Source organism: Urocitellus parryii, chromosome 1 (genome assembly GCF_045843805.1).
Source record: "Urocitellus parryii isolate mUroPar1 chromosome 1, mUroPar1.hap1, whole genome shotgun sequence".
In the NCBI taxonomy this organism is placed as follows: Eukaryota; Metazoa; Chordata; class Mammalia; order Rodentia; family Sciuridae; genus Urocitellus; species Urocitellus parryii.
The window spans coordinates 277,873,427-277,896,644 of NC_135531.1; the positions used below are offsets into that span (position 1 = coordinate 277,873,427).

The 23,218-nt window shown below is 40.2% G+C and overlaps 1 protein-coding gene across 2 annotated transcripts in view; it reads left to right on the forward strand.

Annotated features, from left to right (window-relative positions):
- The window catches only part of Dgkd (diacylglycerol kinase delta), a 99,940-nt gene that overhangs the window by 26,739 nt on the left and 49,983 nt on the right, over positions 1-23,218 (forward strand). Inside the window, exons 2-3 of one of the 2 annotated variants that reach the window (XM_026412754.2) lie at positions 2,170-2,280; positions 4,052-4,132. In XM_026412754.2, the coding sequence (XP_026268539.1) occupies positions 2,170-2,280; positions 4,052-4,132 (192 nt within the window). Of the gene's footprint in view, positions 1-2,169; positions 2,281-4,051; positions 4,133-17,988; positions 18,059-23,218 lie in introns of those variants that run through there. The other variant, XM_026412755.2, reaches the window with a different exon arrangement.

Below are 23,218 nucleotides of genomic sequence, written 5' to 3' on the forward strand. Positions count from 1 at the left end.
TTTTTTGGGTTTTGGCTTGTTGGTTTTGTTAACTTTTTCTTTTTTAAAAAACTGCATTTATGAAAGAGATGGAAGTGATTTCTTCTTCCCCTGCAGAGGTAAGGAAGATGAATGAGGGGTGAGAAGGCATCTTCAGAGTGAGTCCTTTGAAGTCCACAAAGAGAGGATCTCACGGAGTATGCCCCATGGTCTGAGGACTGGTGTTGTGTACAGTTGTATTTAACATGAACTTTACGATCTGTAAAGGATGCTGGGAAGGAAACTCCAGCTACCAGTCCTTCCATACTGTAGAATGGTTTATGTCCTGGCTTCTGGGTGGTTCTGTTTTGGCACATGATCTTCATGATAGTGACTGTAACTGATGTGTCTTTTCTGGCTCATGGGGTAATGTTGGGCTCCTCTTTTCTTTCTTCTTGGCAATCGATAGTTAACTGAAAGGAGGTGAAGGTAGAAACCGCTGTATAAGTAAATTTGTCAGCACTTCTCCCCCTGGGCACTGGAGCACAGACTCCATCTATGGGGTTCATGGGGGTGAATGGGGAGCGTGGTGGAAGTGGTGGTGAATGCTGATATGTGTGGCCCACCCTGCCCAAAAGTGGCCCAGGGAGGATGTCCTGCAGTCAATGAGGAGAGGAGACCCCAGGTGCTGTGCACTGGTTCTTGAGTGCTCAGCCAAGGGCCTGGGGCCTGGCCCTATGTGTTTGGTTGGTGGGGTTGGGCTCCATGTCCTGCTCCCTCTCCTGTGATGAGCAGGCTGATAGACTCTTGCCATTCTTTTGCCTTTGTGTAACTCAGACTTCTTTGGAAGTTTGTTGTTGTTGTTGTTGTTACTAGGGGTTCAGGGTTTGAACACTTAACCAGTGAGCCATATCTCCAGCACCCCCACTTTTTTTCTTTGGATTTTAGTGAGAGACAGGGTCTCATTGAGTTGCTTAGGGCCTCACTGAATTGCTGAGGCTGGCTTTGAACTTGAGAGCTTCCTGACCTCAGCCTCCCGAGCCGAGCCGCTGGGATTACAAGCATGCGTCACCATGCCCAGCTTGTTATAGGAAGTTTTAAGTGGGCTTAGATGCCTAGATATTTCCTACATACATTGCTTTTAAAAGTTACTTTAAGTATTCATGTCCTTAACAGAATTTTTGTAGATTCTGTCACTGTTTGCAGGTTAGACTCATTGTGGAATGGAGATTTCTGTTAAGTGTGGTATAAGAAAGTATCAAATGCTGAGAGCCTGGTTCTTATTTTCCTGTGTGGTATGTTTATTAGTTTTTTCCCCCCTGTGGTGCTGGGGATTGAACTCAGAGTTCTGCATATGTGAGGCTAGCACCCTGCCACTGAGTTTCACCTCTAGCTCTTGTTCATTGGTGTTGACTGTGTTGAGCTGAGTGGCTTGAGACATCTTTCAACTGGGTAGGTCCTTGAACATTTAATTCTCAAGTGGGGTGCAGGGTCAGTCCATTAGGAGTCTAACACATGGAATGCATAGGGGAAGACAACTCCAGAGAAGCTGTATCCCTCTATTCTTGCTTTTCCTGAGCCAGGGTATATTACAGATTCTCTGAGACATGAACTCTGTTTGTGTGGTAGGCTCCTCAGGGCCCTGGGATGGGATGGGTGCAGGGCCTGTAGTTGTGGCACTTATCTCTTATTGTGCACGAATGCCTGTGCTGAGGGGTGAGTAGAGCACAGGCCTGGAGCTATGCTGAACCCCAGAGAAATGGACATAAGCAGAATTGGCAGCAGGATCCTGAGAAATGGCAGGAGGCCAGAGAACACAGAGATAGGGCCAAGAATAGCTGAAATGTACCAAATGCTAAAGCTAGAGAATGTGCTGGCCTTGTGTTCCATTTGCCTCCCAGCTGTTGCTTAATGCAGTCTGCAAGCCTCAGTTTCCCCTCTGCTAGTCTGCTGGGCATATCTAGGGCACACCTGGGCCTCTGACACTCTGCCTGACACAGGCATGCCATTGCCCCTTAGAGAATGGACGTGCCAGGGCCTCCCCAGCAGCACACTGCTGTGTTCAGGGCATGTTCTGAGAGTGTGAGGAGCACTTCTTTGGTAGGCTGCTTGGCCCCACAGAGACACAAATGCACATCAGCCACCATGGGGTGTGTGTCAGCTGGATGCGCCTTAGAAATGCAAGTTCATGAATATGTTTTTGTCTTTCAGACTGTCATCAAGGAGGGGATGCTGACGAAGCAGAACAATTCATTCCAGCGATCAAAAAGGAGATACTTTAAGCTTCGTGGGCGAACACTGTACTATGCCAAAACTGCAAAGGTGAGGCGCAGTGACAGAAACACTCAGGGAGCTCAGCTTGGGGGGGACTGAGTTCTTGTGGGATGACGGGGAGCTCCAATTCGCAGACCTGTTCTTTTCCAGCTAGTTTCTTACTCCCTAGAGGCATACACAGAGGTTTACTTAGGAAAGTAGATATGTATTCAAGGGAGAATGAGAGCCATCTCAAGAAACCCCTGTGGGGTAAAACAAGGAGCATGCACTCAGGGCAGAGTGCAGGCCCTTTTTAGAGGGAGAGACGGGCTGGGGATGTGGCTCAAGCGGTAGCGCGCTCGCCTGGCATGCGTGTGGCCCGGGTTCGATCCTCAGCACCACATACCAATAAAGATGTTGAGTCCGCCGAGATCTAAAAAAAAATAAATATTGGGCTGGGGATGTGGCTCAGCGGCAGCGCGCTCGCCTGGCCTGCATGCGGCCGGGGTTCGATCCTCAGCACCACATACCAACAAAAATATTGTGTCCACCGAGAACTAAAAAATAAATATTAAAAGAAAAAAATAAATAAATAAATAGAGGGAGAGACACACTCCAGCTGGCTTTGCAGCAATCTGGTGTGTCAGGTTTTGTTTGTCTCAAGGCATATTTTATTTCTTACAAAATTTATTCATTTTTCTTCTTCTTTGATGTCACTCATCACTAATGGGAAAAGCAGAAGAGGGTCACAGGGTTACCACAGTGGAACATTGTCTCTTCAGGAAGATGGGGACCACAGGCTTACCCATTTCTTATTATGAGCTAAGAGTGGTTTTGAAGCATACTGGGCTTCTTGGGGTGTGACCAGAAATGTGAAATTCTTTATTTGTATGCTTTCCAGCAATTAGCTTTATTTGTTTGTGCTCCTTAGAGTTGAGGGAACAGTAAACAGGAGGTAGAGTCTATGGTGGATGGCTTAGGAGAGAGAAGAAAAAAGGGAATCTTCAGGCCTCATCCCTAGCCCTTGCTTAGAGACTGACTGTTGCTCTCCAGGACTCAATTCCTTTTTGCTTGGCTCCCTGGTTTTCTTTATAGTCAGATCCCTGCTATTAGGGTCTGTTTCTTTCCCTGGATTAGTTTATTGCAACTAGGACCTTTCTCCTAAATGTGCTGGATGGAAAAACAAACCAGAAGGATGGAGGATGTTCAGTACAACACAGGCTTTCTGACAGGTGGACCATTGCGTGAGGGCATACTTCACATTTCAAAGTGAAACCCTGGCTGGGCGTGGTGGTGCATACATGTAATCCCAGCGACTTAGAAGGCTGAGGCAGGAGGATTGCGAGTTCAAAGCCAGCCTCAGCAATTTAGCAAGACCCTTCTCTAAATAAAATATAAAAAAAAAGGCTGGGGATGTGGCTCAATGGTAAAGCACCCCTGGGTTCAGTTCCTGGTTCCCTCCCTCCCCTAAAAATGTGAAACCTTCCTATTAATAGTAGTGTTTGATTTAAAAAATAAATATAGAAGTATTGGTATTATTTTTGTAATTAAAAAAATATTTATTTATTTATTTATTTATTTGTAAATTTTTGTTTCCACTAATGCAATCACTGACGAGCTGTCTGGATTAAAAACAAAAATTACAGCACTATCCCTGTGAGTTCCATGTATGCTCTTTGTTAGAAGCGGTCAGGGTGGCTGCATTAACTTGTCAGCTTATTGATCATGTGCCATTTTCAAAGAACCTGGTTTGTGGGGGTCGGGAAAATGGTGGGTATGCTAGTGCTTTCGGACATACTTGTCTTGGCATGTCTGAATCCTGGTGTTTGTTTCTTTCCAGTCAATCATATTTGACGAGGTGGACCTGACGGATGCCAGCGTAGCTGAATCCAGCACCAAAAATGTCAACAATAGTTTTACGGTAAGACTTAGTCATACCTTTCTGATTCTTTACTACATTTGGCTTTCCTTTTTAATTTAAACAAACTCATGCAGGCTCTTCAGCCTCTTGCATGCTTTTCTTCCTGATTGGAATGATTCATGGTAAATTTTGAATCTAATGCTGGAAATAATACTACAGTTTGAGAGTAATTGAGAATTTGGCACATATAAGCATAAAAGAAATTTTTAAAGAAAGTGTTGTAGTTTACATTTAACAATTTGGTTGAAAGGTTTTTTTAAAAAAATGTTTTTGTGAATTTGTGGGAAATTTGGAAAATGGAAAAAAAATGTGTTAAAGCAATTGAAAAGCAGCCATAATTCAGCCACATAAGAATGTTAATGTTTTGGTGTATTTCTCTTCTTTATTACATTTAAACTGCTTCCCTTCCAAATTTATGAAAGTTATGTGGTGCTTTCTGCAGAAGTTCTGAATGCACAAGCTCAAGTGCTCCTCTCACTCTTCAGAGATAAACAGCTTCTTACTGTGAAGCATTTGCCACTATTTCTTTCTTTCTTTCTTTTTTTTTTTTTTTTGAGAGAGCGAGAATTTTTTAATATTTATTTTTTAGCTTTCGGTGGACACAACATCTTTGTTTGTATGTGGTGCTGAGGATTGAACCCGGGCCGCACGCATGCCAGGCGAGCGCGCTACCGCTTGAGCCACATCCCCAGCCCTTGCCACTATTTCTGTACATCTGTATTTTTACTTACATGTGCTCTGAGATAGACTGATTTTTTTTTTTTTTTGGTGCCCTTTTTTTCCCCTCTTGACTTTTTGATGGATATTTTCCCATGTTAGTTGATCAAAATGTGTAACATTATTGTTTTTTTAAAATAAAAATTTTAAAATACCTGTATTTTATTTATTTTTATGTGGTGCTGAGGATCGAACCCAGTGCCTTGCATGTGCTAGGTAAGCAGTCTACCTCTGAGCCACAACCCCAGCCCCAAAATGTGTATCATATTAATGGCTATATAGTTTCCCCTCCCCTGCCCTCTTTTCTTTCACTGGGGATTGAACCCAGGGCCTTGTATTTGCCAGCCAAGCACTTTACCACTAAGCCACATCCCCAGCCCAAAGCATTCTTTCCTCTCTTTTCCTTTGCATTCACCTTCAAAGTGAACCCCAAGGTGCTTTACTACTGAGCTACACCCTGAGACCTTTTCATTTTTTTTTTTTTTTAAAAGAGTGAGAGAGGAGAGAGAAAGATAGAGAGAGAGAGAATTTTTAATATTTATTTTTTAGTTCTCGGCGGACACAACATCTTTGTTGGTATGTGGTGCTGAGGATCGAACCCGGGCCGCACGCATGCCAGGCGAGCGCGCTACCGCTTGAGCCACATCCCCAGCCCAACCTTTTCATTTTTTATCTTGAGACAAGGTCTTGCTGAGTTGCTTGAGGTCTTGTTAAGTTGCCCAGACTGGCTTTGAACTTGTGATCTTCCTGCCTCAGTTGCTGGAATTATAGGCATGCATATGTTGACCAGCCATAGCATTTTCTTGTATGGCTTGATAATCTTGGCTTCATAAGATGACTTTTGTCATCCTGTGTAAGGGATGACTCTGATTGCAGCATTAGAATCTCTAAAATATTCTTATTAAGCTCTCTCATCTAGATATAAAGTGTCCCCTAATTTCCTAATTTGAAAGTTTTTTTTTTTTAATAACAATCAAGGTGGTAATTTTGCTCCTGTTTAGGGTCTGACATTTTGGATTAATGTATTTTCAGGTAATTTTAGGTTATGCTTTATCTATTCATTTGTAAATTGATTACTGACATTGCTGACAGGAATAGAGTTCTCCCTCCTCCACTTAAACTTCTTCTCATTTCATGTTGATGTAGCTGCTCTCTGGGTTTTACTTTGTGGCTTATCGAGTTGGTCAAACTTTCTCTTTATTCCTTATTTTACTTGGAGTATTTGTACTTTTTCTCTGTTAATTTTATCATTTACTTACTGGTTGGGGAGAGGCAATTTAAGCCATGTAAAATGGATTATTCTTTGATTTGTGTTTTTCAGAGTTTTTAATAGGAACAGGTGTTGCATTTCATTGTAGTCTGCAGGGCGTTAATTTAGATGTTAATTTAGTTTTAGCTATTTTAACATTTTCTAATAATAAATTATTCATGGTAATGTTAAATGTTACTTCCTAATTTTGTGTTTAGAATATTCCCATCAGTACATATGCTATCCTTTGAGGTAGGAGATGGGTTTTGTTGAGTTTTGATTTGAACTTGCCCCACAAAATTGATTCAGTAAATTTACATGCATTTATGTGTTGTTCTGGAACATTTTAATAGCTTTGGGATTGGTTGTTTCTTGAAAGTGAGAGGGAAGTCAGGAAGACTTGTCAAGGAGGTAAGGCTGTGACTTGATTACTTTCCTGAAAGGATTAGTTCCTGAAAGGATTATTTTTTCCTTTTGAATCATTTGAACTTTTTTGACTTTTGGAGTTCACTTCTGAAATTTACATTTTTATTAATTCTACACCTTCAAAATTCAATGGCAATACTTTTATGTACTTGAAATATCTATGTCTTTGGTTAGATCCTTTTTTCATTATGAATTTTATTTGGTTAGCTTGCTTTTCTTGTCAGATTTCTTAAAATCTAGCATTTTTGTTTTATTTTTAAACAATTCAGTTCTTGGATTATTGATCAATTTCATTTTTCTCATTTGGTTTCTGCATTTACAAGTTGGTTTTTCAGCTTAATTTTCTTTTTTGCAATTTATTGATTGGCTTATTTTCATATTTTTATCACATGAATACATACGTAAATGAAAACCTTAAGGGCTCTTAATTTAACTGAGTACCTTTCTATTCACATTCCAGAAATTGTATTTTTCTCTCATTTATTAAGGGCAAATAATTTTTCTGATAATTTTAAAATATATAAATATAAAATGTAAAATCACCTCTTATTATCCAAAGATAATCAGCAATATATTTGGGTTTATAGCATTTCCACAAAAGACATTTTATGAAATATAGTTTTTAGTTTTCTTTCTTCACTTCGATTAATTTATTATTATATTCTTCAAAATTCTATTCATATTGAATATTATTTTATCAGAAATATATGCTTATTTTTAAAAATATATCTTTTTAATTGTAGTTGGACACAATATCTTTATTTTATTTTTATGTGGTGCTGAGGATTGAACCCAGGGCCTGGCACATGCTAGGTGAGCGCTCTACTTATGAGCCACAACCTCAGCCCCTATATGCTTATTTTATACCTCTTTATTATTGGAATATTCCTGTTTTTTCCATCATACACTGTATGTGTTCCACACTTGGACACAATTTCTTTTATGCCTCTCCAATAATTTCTGTAGTAAGCTTTCTTAGAATAGAATTCCATTTAAGGTAAGCATGAACTAAGGGAATTCATGATAACTAGACCAGCATTTCAGAAGACACTTAAAGGGAATCCCAGACTCAGAAGAGAAACAACTATAAGAGCATATGAGGGCTGGGGATGTGGCTCAAGCGGTAGCGAGCTCGCCTGGCATGCGTGCGGCCCGGGTTCGATCCTCAGCACCACATACCAACAAAGATGTTGTGTCTGCCGAAAACTAAAAAAAAATAAATATTAAAATTCTCTCTTTCTCTCTCTCTCTCTCTCTCTCTCTCTCTCTCTCTCGCGCGCGCGCTCTCGCTCTCGCTCTCTCTCTCTCTCCCTCTTTAAAAAAAAAAAAGCGCATATGAAAGAAGAAATTCCACTAGAAGAGTAGTAATGCAAATGACAAATAATAAACAATCTATATTATTAATAGAGTAAACCATCAAACTTCTAAGATTAATGACAGGAAGAAATGAATATATAATATTGAGAACAATCAGTAGAAAAACAACAAAATGACAGGAACGAGTACATACCTTTCAATAATAACATACCTTTTATTTCACCCACCTCCTTTTCTTTTTGTGGTACTGGGGATTGAACCCAGTGTAGGCAAGTGTTCTACCGCTGAGCATATCCCAGCCCTAAAAACATAACTTTTAATAATAATTAAATGATATTGGGCTGGAGATATAGCTCAGTTGGTAGAGTGCTTGCCTCGAATGCCCAAGACTCTGGGTTTAATCCTCAGCATCCTAAAAATAAATAAGTAAATAAATAAATGAAGGAATTTTTCTATACTCTGCTGGAGTGACACATAAATAGTCCCTTTTTTTTTTTAAAGAGAGAGAGAGAGAGAAATAGAATTTTTTAATGTTTATTTTGAGTTTTTTGGTGGACACACATCTTTTATTTTTATGTGGTGCTGAGGATCGAACCCAGAGCCCTGCGTATGCCAGGTGAGCGCCTTACCGCTTGAGCCACATCCCCATCCCAGTGGTCTTAATTCTCCAATGAAAAGATGTGGACTGGTTGAATGGATTAAAAAACAAGACCCAACAACACTCTGCTTGTACGAAGCTCACTTCACCTACAAAAGTGAAGGATGGAAAATGATATTGTAAGCAGTTAGAATTCAGAAGCAAGCAGAAGTAGCTATACATAAACAAAATAGACTTTAAAACAAAATCAGAAGAGACAAAGAAGGTAACTGTGTGGATCAAAGGAATAGTCATAAACATGTATGCACCAAACATCAGAGCATGTAATTTTATGGAAGAAACACTACTAGACATAAAGGGACAGGTAGGCTCCAAACAATATTAGTGATTTCATTTCCCCATTCTCTAGTAGATAGTTGTTTTTGTTAGCTTTTCATTGCTGGGACAAAACACCTGGGAAAAACACCTTAAAGTAGGAAGGATTTATTTTGGCTTAACTGTTTCAGAGGTTTCAGTCCATTGTTGTCTGGACAATGGACTGTTGTCCATTTCTTTGGACCTGAGGTGAGGCAGAGAATCATGACAGAGGAAAGCTGCTTAGTTAATGATAGCTGGGAAGCAGAGAGGCAAGAAGGGGCTGGGGATAAGATATAGTTCCCACGGGCATATCTTTAGTGATTTACTTCCTCCAACCTGGTCCTACTTCCCATAGCTTTTACAGTCTTCAAGTAGTTCATTCTGTTATCAATGGATTAATCCACTGATAAGGTTAGAGCCCTGGTAATCCAATTCCTTCCCCCAAAGCCCCACTTCTGCATCGGAGACCAAACCCTCAACACATGAGACTTTGAGGGACATTTCAGATTCAAACCACAACAGTAGGTCATTCAGAGCGCCCCCCACCAAAAAAAAAAAAAAAAAAAAAATTAACCAAGATACATCAGAGTTAAGTTACACTATTGATCAAGTGGACATAACAGTTATCTACAGAATATTCCATCTAACAGGTGGAGAATACACATTCTTTTCATCAGTGTGTGGATTTTTTTTTTCAGAATAGATCATATATTAATTTAAAAGCATGACATAAAAAATTTAAAACAATTGAAATAATTTCTTGCATCTTACTTAATCACAGAGAAATTGCAGAGTAAAAACATGGAGATTGAATGACGCTATTGAATGAATAGAAGGTCACTGAAGAAATAAGAAGAGAAGTTAAAAAATTCCTGAGTCAAATCAAAATAGAAACACAACAGCAGATTCTGTGAAATACAGAGAAAGTAGTGCCAAGAGAGCATTTTATAGTTATGGGTATGCACATCAAAAAAATAGATCTTAAGTAAGTAACTTAATGATGCCTCTCATGGTCTTGGAAAGATAAAAGCAAACCAGTCTCAAAATCAGTAAAAGAAAAAAATAAATCAACATCAGGGGCTGGGGATGTGGCTCAAGCGGTAGCGTGCTCGCCTGGCATGCGTGCGGCCCGGGTTCGATCCTCAGCACCACATACAAACAAAGATGTTGTGTCCGCTGAAAACTAAAATAAATAAATAAATAAATATTAAAAAAACTGATAAAAAGATGAGTATATTAAAAAGAAATTGAACCAACAAAATATAAAAACCCTTCAGTAAAAAACTAATGAGTAAAATCTAATGAGGTTGAAGTAGTAATAAGAAGTCTCCAGTCAAAGAAGAACTCGGGAATGGATGGATTCACCGCTGAATTTTGACAGAATTATAAAGATCTAATTCCAGTGATTCTCACTCAAACTATCCCATAAAATAGAAGGGGAAGGAACTCTTTAGAATTCTACCAAGCCAATATTACCCTGCTATCAAAACCTGAATGACACTTACACAAAAAGAATTATGAAGCTATACCCTGATGAACAGAGATGCAAAATTTCCTAATAAAATAACTTGCAAATCAAATTTAGCAGCATATTAGAAAGATCATAGAGGGCTGGATTGTGACTCAGTTGTAGATTGCTTGCCTGGCATCCACAAGACCATGGGTTCAGTTCCTAGCACTGTGACAGGGATCTCATTTTTTGCTGAGTGTGATGGCATATGCCTGTAATCCCAGTAACTCATGAGGCTGAGGCAGGAGGACTGCAAATTATAGGTTAACCTTAGCAACTTTAGCAATACCTGTCTCAAAATATAAAAATCAAACAAAATAAACAAAATACTCCAAAGGTCTGGGGGTATGACTCAGTGGTAGAGTGTCCCTGGTACAAAAAAAAAGTACACCACAATCAAGTTGGTTTCATTCCAGAGTTGCAAGAATTGTTTGCATAAGCAAATCAATAAACTTTTAATACAACACATACATAAATCAAGGATAAACATCACTTGATCATCTCGATAGATATAGACAAAATGCCTTTGATAAAATTCAGCATGCCCTCATGACAAAAGGTGTGAAAAAAACTGGTGCTCACCTGCAACCCCAGCTACTTGAGAGACTGGTGGACTTGCTTGTCTTCCTGTTTGTCAAGAATGAAGTGCAGCTGTGATGAAGCTGGATGCCGATGTCACCTTCAAGCTCTAAGCTGGGTGGCGGGGGTGAGGGTGGGAGGGAGTGTGGTGTGGGAGCTTGTCTGCATTCTCTTCTTCAAGTGCAGCTATGTCTCACAAGGCCAAGAACACAGTAGATGAGGGCGTTTGTGAGCTTTGTGCCCCAGACTCTGTAATAACATGACACTGCCCATTGCCCTGATCGATGAAAAGAAGGCTGGTATGTAATTGCTGGATTGGACTTAGAATGTACACTAGTTCATATTCCTAAAGGAAAGCACATTGTCCTCTAAACCTTAGAAACACTGTGCATTACAGTTTTAGAATGTATCTGTCACTTTGATAGTATCAAAGTGGTAATTTGTTTTAGTTCAGAACATAAGAGTAGCTGGGGTTACAGGTTTGTGCCACTGCACCTGGCTAAACCTAAGTATTGAGTTTTATTTATTTATTAAAAATATTTTTTCCTGAGTATTGAGTTTCAAATTTAAGTTATTTTATCTTTTCATTTTAGGATTTTCTTTTCTATCTTTTTTAAGGTTTCAAGTTCCTTTCCAAAGTCCTCAGGCTTGTTATTTCCTTGAATTTATTTAGTGTATTTATTTTAAAATCTGTCTGAAAATTCAAATATATTATACAGCTCTTTGTGTTTTTTTTTTTTTTTGTGGCTTTTTTTCCTTTGGTCTTTATTCCTGATATGCCTGGTATTGTTGGTGGACAGAAAAAAAAATATATATATATATATTTTTTTTTTTCTTTTTTTGTAGTACAGGGGATTGAACCCAGGGCCTTGTGCATGCAAGGCAAGCACTCTGCCAAACTGAGCTATGTCCCCAGCCCCAGAATTTTTTTATGAAAAATCGTTTGGATGATTTTAGGCTCAGGTTGATGGTATCTTCCCTCAGAGATTTCCTCTTGTATTTGGGAAGACAGGGTAACATAGCAGCAGGTTACCTTAAGTCCACTCTGAAGTAGAGGTAATTTGAAGTCACTTTTTTCAGCTGACTTCAAGTTCCTCTGCTTCTGTGGTACACTCCCTCTGGGCTTGCTTTCTGTTGGGCTTCAAGTTCCCGTGCTGTGATATTACACAAGCTCTGCCTAGCTTCTCAGCCTCTTTGGTTTCTACTTAAGAATCGTGATTGTCCTAGTTTTTCCTGTGTCTTGTCACTCCATGGTATTTAAGCACCTGACATTTAAGGTTTGTCATGAAATGTGAGAAATGTTAGCTCCCATTTACTTGAATGGTGATGTTTTTACAATAGAGAATGGCACTTGGCTTTCATCTGTCATAACTCCTAAGATTTACTGCTTAGTCCTCTGAAGGTCTTATTTTTTTGTTGACTTAGTCACGGGCTTTGTCTTGTTGTTTGGGAACTCTCCTTGATTTTCTTTTTTTTTTTTTTTTTTTTTTTTTTTTTTAGAATTTTTTTTTAATATTTATTTTTTAGTTCTCGGCAGACACAACATCTTTGTTGGTATGTGGTGCTAAGGATCGAACCCGGGCCGCACGAACGCCAGGCGAGCGCGCTACCGCTTGAGCCACATCCCCAGCCCCTCTCCTTGATTTTCATTCATTGATTCAGCAAGTAAATTTTGAGGGCCTTTCTGGGCTAACACATTGTGACCCATGCTCAAGGTCCAGAGGTGAGCAGATGTGGAGTGGAGTTCTTTTCCTCAAACTTGTGTCCTTGTAGGGGATCAGAGAGGCAAAAGTAGGTAGTAGAGGGACCAAAGACTCTTTCTTTGAATATCCAGAGTCTGTATTTCCTTTTCTAGATACAAGATCCTAGAGAGCAGGACTAGTGTATGTGTGTGTGTGTGTGTGTGTGTGTGTGTGTGTGTGTGTGTATTTTAAATATATAATTATATGTATATACACACCATTGATATAAAAAATATATATAACACCCTGGAAGTACAGAACCTTGCAAGGTAACAGGGCTTAATGGCAAAGACTCTGAAAGACAGGGTGACTCCCAACACCTCTTACTAGCTGATAATGTTGGGCAAGTTGCCCAGGGAGTCTGAACCTCAGTTTCCTCATCTGAGAAATGGGGTAAATAACAGCACCTGCCTTTAGGATTGTTTTAAGGATTCATTTGAATCACTGTCTTGAAGGCATGATAGTGTTTGCTATTACCATGTGATGATAGGCACTCTGATGTTCAATACCAAAATAATAAACCAAATTAATTTTATGACATTTGTTATTAGTTGGAAAAATTATTTTTAGTTTGGTATTCTTACATTGTACAACTTTGTGTTTGCTGCATAATACTTTCTCACTGGACAAAATCACTACAATTGCTTCAGATTTCTCTGGACCTAAAGCAGTTGGCTGTATTATTACCCCATGGAGCTCAGAAGCAACTGCAGTTTAGTTAAACCTTTTTTTTTTTTTTTTAAAAGAGGGAGAGGGAGGGAGGGAGGGAGAGAGAGAGAGAGAGAGAGAGAGAGAGAGAGAGAGAGAGAATTTTTAATATTTATTTTTTAGTTCTCGGCGGACACAACATCTTTGTTGGTATGTGGTGCTGAGGATCGAACCCGGGCCGCACGCATGCCAGGCGAGCGCGCTACCGCTTGAGCCACATCCCCAGCCCAGTTTAGTTAAACCTTAAAGATAAGTTTTATTGGAATCTGCTTGAAGCGTAAAATCATTTCAAAGAGTCCCATTCTGCCCACTTTAAATAGGGCCATAGAGATTGAGTGGCTCCTCCTTTCTTCCTTGATCAAGGGTTTCTGGTTTTCATGTGCCCCCAGCATTGCCCACCCTGACCCAGGCCTGCTGGAGCCCAGCCTCTTTCTTTCTGGAGAATGCCTTGTGTGCATAGGCCTCGTTCTTTGGAGGGCTCTCTCCCCAGTATCTCCCTGAGGACCCTGCCCATTCCTCAGCAGTAGTGAGACCACCCACATAGACCTCTGTCCCGTGTCATCAGGAAGTGGTTGCTTGCCCCTGCATGGCAGGGCTTCTCAGATCTGGCTGTGCCTGAGCATGCTCTGGAACCCAGGGAGGTTTCTGAATTTCCCCCACTGACTCTGAAGATTTGTAAATTATAAGTCTTTCAAAGCTTTTTGGGATTTGGGGTGCTTCCAGATTGGGGCCCCTCTGAGGGTACTTGAAACCAGTGATGGGATGTTCAGTTAGCACAAGCTCTTGGTGATTTGTGCTCTTGGCCACATCTTCTCCTGATGTCTTGAACTGGAGGCCAGGGATTCTCTTTGCAGCTTGGAGTCCCCAGTGCTCTGCCATTTGGAATGACTATATGCCTCAGTAAGGCTAGCTGTAGGTCCTGATGCCCCTTTCTGTTCAGTGTTGTAGAGAGAATGTGGGATTGCCCTTTCTTTCTGTGGGGAGCCCCACTGAAGAGATGCTTGTTTATCCCTTAGGAATTTAGGAACCATTTACTGACTGGGCTACCTCATTTCTGAAATGAAAACAAATCAATTGGAAAAGGTGAAAGTTCTAGAAACATTTGTTTTCTGTTTTTCCACAATCATGTGATATGGCAGATTCTGTACTGGGTACCTGAAGGGTATACAGAGTGGAGAAATGTGCCCTCTGCTCTGGGAGACTTCTTAGATGGGAAAGAAATAGTTGTAGTGGCTGTGAGGAGCAGGACAGCAGGAGGTGCAAACAAGCAGGAGAGGTGAGAAGGAAGCTTCTGGAGGCCGAGGCTTCCTACAGTAGGGGCCCAGAGCACTCCTTCACTTGGGAACCCACAATGCTGGCTTTCCCAACCTGTGTGTGTCAAATTATGACTTTAAAGGAAATTTAAAATAGGAGGAGATGTGCCCCATAGTAGCTCAGTGGAGGTTTTATGTTCTCTTCTTCAGACTTTTTCATTGGGAAACATTACATTACATTTTGTGTTGTATTCACATTGGTGTATGTATGCTTTTGCATTCTTTATTTACTGTTTATTATAAGCTTTACTGTTATGAGTCTCTGTGAATCATTATAGCAGGAGATGCTTCACTGGGTGAAGTGTCGTAGTTTACCAGTTCAATTGTATTGACTCTGTTTAGTTGAAGATATGCCTGAAAAGCATCTTGGATCAAGGGAGGGATACTTGGGCTGCAAGTGTGGCATCCCTACAAAGGAGGGGCTTGGCCCTCTGCCCAAGTAGGGGCAGCTGGCCTTGTGAGCAGCCTCCACTTACACTGTGCTCTTCATTCCGTCACCTGTCCTGCAGGCTGGGGAGATGAACTTCTTACTGCTTCAGGTAGTACTGGTGTGTACCTCCATTTCCAGGAAGGAATACTTTTGTATTCAGCATCTGCTTACTTTACATTATTTTAGATCATCATAAATAGAACTTTCTTGTGTCCTAACTCTGGGAATCTCTGGTTAGTATGTTACAGGCCTTTAAAAAAGGAGTTGAAGGACCAGACTGGGTTTAGTGATGGGCATGGACAGACCAGGGGGTGGTGGAGATAAACACGAGAGTGGAAAATTGGGTGGAACTTCTGTCCTTAGGTGACTTGGCCTGGAGAAGGTAGAGGGCAGTCCTCAGGTGAAAGGGCAAAGGAGACCTGAGTGCATGCTCATGTGAGTTGAGCGGCTGGCTTGACGGAACAAGAGGCTGTCGAAAGAGGACAGAAAATGAAGTTTCAAGCTGGGTGCAATGGTGCATGCCTGTAATCCCAGCGGCTCAGGAGTTTGACAGGAGGATTGCAAGTTCAAAGCCAGCCTCAGCAAAAGCGAGGCTCTAAGCAACTTAATGAGAACCTGTCTCTAAATAAAATACAAAATAGGGCTAGGGATGTGGCTCAGTGTCCAAGTACCCCTGAGTTTAATCCTTGGGACACCCTACCCCACCCCCCAAAAAAAAGAAAAAAGAAAGAAAATGATGTTTCAGTTTTTGTTGGTGTTGTATAATAACAAAAAGAATGAAAGGACCTGTCCTTGGTTTGCTTTTAATTCTAGGAAAATGAATTAGACAAAAGATGTTGTGTCTGAAAATGAGGGTGTTTACACTCTGAGTTTAATGAAAATTAAGTTTAGGGTGTACATGTCTAGAGGGTGTGTTGCAAGTGGGTTCTCGTGTCTGGGTTAGGACTCCTTCTCCCCAGGTAACACCGTTGACATTGTGCATGGCACTCCGACGCTTTCATGTGGTCTGTTGTGAAGAATGTGTTCCTTTTCAGTGCTGTGACTTCATCTAAGTTCTGGTTTCCTCATCTGTGCAGTGGGGTAAAGACAGGGTCTGACTCAGGCTTTGGGCTTGCACAGCAGTGCCTGCTGTGTATGTTCCTAGTTTTCATCTCCACTGCTCCTTGTCTCTGCTGGCAGGAAAGCAACAGGGTTTAACTTGTTGACACTTAGTACTTACTCTGATTTATAGGGATTTCAAAGAATTTCAAATGAGACCAACTAGTAGGTAGTACTAAAATGTAGCATCTGTGGCTGAAGAGTGGTTATCATTAGTTATTCTTCTTAAGAGTTGTATTAGCAGGATCCTCCAGAGGGACAGCACCAATAGAGTGCATGTAATCATGAGAGGGAATTTATTAGATTGGCTCTCACGATTGGAGGCTGTCCACAATGGCTGTCTGCAGACTGGAGAGCTGGAAACTGGTAGCTGCTCAGTTCAAGAACCTGGAAGCCTCGAACAAGAGGGGCTAATGATGCAGCCCCAGTCCCAGACTAAAGGCCTGGAAGCCCCTGGAGTGACACCAGAGCAAGTTTGCATTCAAAGACTGAAGAATCTGGTGCCTGATGTCCTGGGCAATGGGAGCAGCAAAAACACAATCACTCAAGAAGAATCAAGCTTGTGCATGTGTGGGCTTCCCTCTTTTTCTGCTTTTCATTCCACCTGGGCCCCCAGCCTGCTGAATGATCTTCTCCACATTCAGACCAGGCCTTCCCCCTTAGCTCACTGATCCACATGCCAGATCCTCTCTGCAAGCACCCTTGTAGACACACCCAGAATTGTGCTTTACTAATTTTCTAGGCATCTCTCAATTCAGTCAAGTTGACAGCCAAGATTAGCCATCACAAGTTACTAGGCTTTAACCAATAAAAATAGTAAAATAAAATTTAAAGGAAACCAAATGTAATTGAGCCTAGAAGATGCCTTTATTTAATTGCTAGCTGAATAGCAAGCTCTCTAATGGATTGTTTTTAGTTGTTTAAATCATATCAATTTGGCTTCCATACTTGTGGAATGAATGAGAGTTCTCTGGTTGGGCAAGTCTGTGGCCCTGAGTTTCTCAGCTGTTTTCCGCAGACGTCAGCCTGTTGTATGATCAGGGGTGCTCTGTTGGTGAGGAACTGTGACCTTTATCCAGATTTTATTGTTGGTTTTCCTTCTCAGCTTGTTTGGCTCTCACGTATTTCCTTAGCAAAACCCCTAAGCAGTCATTTTGGCTTGAAGAGAGGAAAAACTATAATTGGCAGATTTCCCTGCACAAAAGACTCCCTAGTTCCTGTGACTCCAGCCTTGGTCTGGGATGGAGAGAGCTGCATTTGTGGGTGCCCAGAGTCCTCTTGAGTGCAGAGCATTTTGGCTCTGCTGGTCTGCAAGGCCCCCTACCCACTAGGATAGCAGCTCTGTCTCCTGGCTCTTTGTTACAAGTGAGCCCTCCCTGTTCTACTTAGTACAGGATTCCAGGGGACCTGACATCATGTCCAGTGTGTCAGCTCTCAGCTGTGGGATCATGGGCACCTTCTTTTTATGACTTTATCTTCTTGCCTATGCACTGGAACAACATCACCCAGCACAGTGGTGAGGCAAGTAGAAGGTGCCAGCAAGTACCTGGCACAAGGTAGATACAGAGAGAATGAAATGCTGTGATTGTACTGACCTGCCATGGACAGTGGCAGGAGCCTGGTAGAGCCCCGCAGTAGGACTTTACTCAGCGCATTCCATGCTTTATAATCGGCTCTGTGCTTGCCCTTTCAAGAAGCAAGAAGAAACGGGAACTGGGCCAGATTGGTGGCGTGTGTTTATTAAGTGTGGGGTTTAGCGGAAGGCAGCACTACTATCTGTGGAGTAGCTAGTTGGAAAGCCAGGTCCTCCAGGTGGGGTGAGGGTCTTTCTTAAAGTCATTTCAGACAAAGAAGATGCTGGCCTGTCCAGGCTTCGGGACTGGTAAGTGGTAGAGCCCACTGTGGTGATCCTGAGTCTGGGGTGAGACTACCTGTTTGGACTGTGTGTTTAAATTAATTTTTGGTGGGGGTTGGCATTGGTGAAAGCTAAGCTGTTTCACCAAACTGCTGTGTGTGCATGTGTGTGCAAATTGTGTGTTTAACACTTGTTATACTTATTTATTTATCAATGGCAAAGAAAACAAGAAGTGGACAGTTGAAATCATCATTTGATTCTAGTACTTCTATAAATAAAAGAGTTTTTTTGAGAGAAGACATGGAGGAGAAGGTTCATGGATCTGATTGGAGTTTTTCTTGGAGTGCCTAGGGAATTAATAATCATAGTCACTTTTTACCAGTGTTCTTTGATAAGTGTGTCAGTGGTGACTGAGCCAACTCCTGTCTTTTTTACCTTGGAAGTTAGAAATATGGCATCATTCTTCAGAAAATGATGTGAAAAAATTCTCTACATTTCCTGTCCCAGAATAAACTGATATTTCAGAGTAGATACAGTGTTAGATCTTTTTATTTTCTTGAAACAACTTGTTAACAAATTCTGATACTTCATTGCTCTGTGGTAGGGGGTGGTGCTGTTTATTGACTCAGCATTTTTCCCCTCCACAACTGAAGGACTGGTTTGAAATACAAACTAAAAAGTGAAACATGTGACCATCCTTGTCCCCCCCCCCCTTTTTTTTTGTAGATAGGCTAGGACTGTGGTCACTAGATCTCTGTGTGATGTGGGGGTTTGCCCTTCAGATAGCATGGTGTAAAATGTGCTTGGTGCAGGGCCACTCCCTTCGCTGGGCTGGTCTACCTCCAACCCTGCTGAACTTTGTCTTAGAAAAGTTGGCACCACTTTCTCTGAGGGTAATTGTTCATTGTCCACAAAGATCTGAAGAGGGTGGATCACAATAACCAGATGTTTGGAAAATAGGAATGGGGATGTCCCACACTCTGTCCTTCGATTTCTTTTGTCAAAAAGAGGGCTGAAGGGACACTGACCTTGGGGGTAGGACTTTGGTGTTTGTGCTGTACCCGGAACTCACTGGGTGCTGGACTGCTTCCTCTGTGTAAAGCAAGGGCCCAGGTGCAGCTGATCACTCAGGCTGCTGCCAGCTGTACTCTGACTGTTCAAGGAGTGAACTTTATGGCTTGCTTTATTTGTGAAGTGACTAATCTCATAAGAATAGACTGTGTATTTGTTGTACCCAAGGCCTACATGCTGATTTGTCCAGGGCAGTGCCAGCTCATACAACCTGTTGTAGATGCTTTAGCACTTAACTGATTTTTAGTTCCCACTTTCACTTGCATACATTTCCTGGCTTGGATGGTAAACTATATGGTCATGTTGGTCATTAAGAGAAAAGGTTTATACTGTTCCTTAACAAATGTTCCTGTGCACTACAACATACTGACACTAATAATATCTTTGCAGCTTAATTGAGGTTTAAATGCTATACAATAAACTGCAATATTTGAGGTATCTGATTTGATAGGTTTTCTCACATACACATACTGTGAGCACAATCAGGATAACAAACATTTACTTCATTCTGAAACTTTCCTTGTAATCTGTCCTCTCTGCATTCTTCCTGTGCAGATATGGATTGGTTTTCTGTCATTGTAGGTAATTTGACTTTTTAAAGAATACTAAATAAGTTGAATAATACAGTATGTGTTCTTCTTCTTCATTGTTTTTATTTTTTTGGTCCCTGGGGATTGAACCCAGGAACACTTAACTACTGAACCACAGTCCCAGTCCTTTTTTTTTTTTTTTTAAATATTTTTATTTAGAGACAGGGTTTTCCAGAGTTGCTTAGGGCCTCACTAAGTTGCTGAGGCTGACTTTTGAACTCACGATCCTCCTGCCTCAGCCTTTCGAGCTGTTGGGATTAGAGGCATGTGTCGCTGTGCCTGGCTCTGTCTGATTTCTTTGGCTCAATATAATGGTTTTAAAGGTTTTCACATTGGGTATATCAACACTTTGTCCCTTTTTATTACTGAGTGGCTGTCCTTTGTATGACTACTCTAGTTCATTTACCCTGTCATGGGCCTTTGGGTAGTTTCCAGTTTTAAGCCATTATAAATAAATCTTCCTTTTATATATTTGTATACAGCTCTTTTTTTTTATTTTTTTTTAATATTTATTTTTCAGTTTTTGGTGGACACAACATCTTTATTTTATTTTATTTTTTATGTGGTGCTGAGGATTGAACCCAGCGCCCCGTGCATGCCAGGCGAGCGCGTTACCGCTTGAGCCACATCCTAGCCCCTGTATACAGCTCTTTATGTGCACATAGGTTTTAATTTTTCTTGGGTAAAATACCTAGTAGCAGAATTCCTGTGATATATAGTAGGTGTATGGCTAGCTATTTAAGAGACTACCAAACTGTGGTTGTTCCATTTCCTCCAGCAGTGTGTGAGAATTCCAGTTGTTCTATGTCCTTGTCAACACTTGGCATAATTAGTATTTTTAATTTTAGATATCCTAATAAATATGTGGTGGTATCTCACTGTGGTTTTAATTTCCCTTTCCTTGACTAATAACATCATATGCTTTTTGGCCATTTGTTTATCTTCTCTTGTGAAATGTATGCTTGAATTATTTGTCAGTTTTTATATTGGATTTGCTTTCTTTACATATTCTGAATGTAATTTTTTGTTTGCTATCTGTGTCATGAATGTTCTTCCTAGTCTGTGGCTCGACCTCTCTTGTTTTCTTTTTTTTTGCAGTACTGGAGATTGAACGCAGGGCCTTGTGTCTGCTAAGCGAGCTTTCTCCCAGTGAGCTACATGCCCAGCCTTTGACTTTTCTTAATGACATTTTTAGGTGAATAGGTGTCTTTTGATGAAATTGAATGTGTCAGTTTTTCTTTATGGTTAGTTCTTTTTGTGTTCTAGGAAACTTTGTTTAACTTGGCATTGCAAAAATTTTCTTTTAGAAGTCTTGTAGTTTTAGGTTTTACAGTTAGGATTATGATTGATGCACAGTTAATTTTTGTGTGTGATGTGAGTAAGGCATTGGTGTTCATGTTTCCACATGGATGTTCAGTTTTTCTAGCAGCACTTATTGAAGAGACATTTCATTCTCCATTGACTTACCTTGTCTCCTTGGTCAAAAGTCATTGGATCTTATATTTGCAAGTCTATAGACTTGCTATCCTGCTCCACTGATTCTTACTTTAACTGTACTTTCTTTCTTTAATATTTTTTTTAATTGTCAGTGGACCTTTATTTTATTTACTTATTTAACTACACACACACACACACACACACACACACACACACACATTAGTTGTAGGTGGACACAGTACCTTTAATTTTTATTTTTATGTGGTGCTGATGCATGCTAGTGCCTCATGCATGGTAGGTGAGCTCTCTATCACTGAGCCAGAACCCCAGCCCCTATTTTATTTATTTATATATGGTGCTGATAATGGAATCCAGTACCTCAAAAGTGCTACGCAACTCTACCACTGAGCCACAACCCCAGCCCCACACTTTCTTGATTATTATAGTTTATAGATGAAATTATTGTTTAAATCAGATAGGATAAGCCTTAGTTTTGTTGTTCTTCTTAAATTGCTTTGGTTATTCTAAATCCTTGGCATTTTCATATGAAATTTAAAATTAGCTTGTCAGTTTCTATAAATCAGAACTGGTGCAGTTTTTTTAATATTATTTTTTTTAGTTGTATTTGGACATAATACTTTTATTTATTCATTTTTATGTGGTGCTGAGGATCGAACCCAGGGCCCTGCACTTTCTAGGCAAGAGCTCTACCACTGAGCCACAACCTCAGCCCAAGCCACAACCCCAGCCCCTGGTGCAGTTTTGATTGAGATTACATTGAATCTATAGACCAATATGGGGAAAATTGATATTAATAATTGAGTTCTCCAGTCTGTGAATATATTTTTCTATTTAGATCTTCTTTAATTTCTCTCAGCAGTGTTTTATAGTTTTTCATTGTAGATGTCTGTCCTTTGTTATATTTGTTCCTATGTAGTGTATGTTTTGTGCTCCTGTGAGCTAAATGGAATTTATAATAATTTTATTTCTAATTGCTGCTAATATGTAAGAATAAAATGGATTTTATGACCTTGTAAAATAATATTTATTAGTTGTAGTGGTTGTGTAGATTCCTCAGAAATTTCTATATGAATAGTTATATCATCTGCAATTAGGGACAATTTTACTTCTTTCTTTTTAAATATCTTTTATTTCTTTTTCTTGCCAAATTGCAAAGGAGAGGACTGCCAGTGCAATGTAGAACAGAAATGATGAAAGCAGGAATCCTTTCATTTTTTTTTTTTAAACATGGTGTTTTTTTTAAAATTTATTTTTTAGTTTTTTAGGTGGACACAATATCTTTACTTTTTATTTTTATGTGTTGTTGAGGATTGAACACAGGGCCCTGTGCATGCCAGGCGAGCCTGCTACCTCTTGAGCCACATCCCCAGCCCTTTTTAAAAAATCTTAACAGAAAACCATTTAATCTCTCAATTTCAAATATGTTAATTGTAGATTTTTTTTGTATATGTCTTTTATCAACTGTGAATGTTCTTTTTGTTAAGAATTTTTATTATGAATGGGTGTTGAATTTTGTCAAATGCTTTTTTGTCAAAATTCAAATTTTGAAGCGATTGGTCTTCTTTATTTTATTAAAATTGCAAATTAAATGGGTTGATTTTCAAATTTAAGCTAACCTTGTGTTCCTTGGGTAAACCCTTTTTATTTATTGTCTTTTTATTTATTGTTTGATTCAGTTTGCTATTATTTTGTTAAAATTTTTGCATGTAGGGCTGAGGTTGTGGCTCAGTGGTAGAGGACTTGCCTAGTATATGTGAGGCACTGGGTTCGATCCTCAGCACCACATACAATGAATAAATGGATGGATGGATGGATGGGTGGATGAATGGATGGATGAATGAATGGAATTGTAGTGGGGCGCGGTGGTGCACGCCCATAATCCCAGCAGCTCAGGAGGCTGAGGCAGGGGGATCGCAAGTTCACAGTCAGCCTCAGCAATGGCACGACACTAAGCAACTCAGTGTGGTGATGTGGTTCAGTGGTTAAGTGCCCTGAGTTCAATCCCTGGTACCAAAAAATTTTTTTTTTGCCTTTTTTTTTGCATCTATAGCCATGAGGGATAATGATT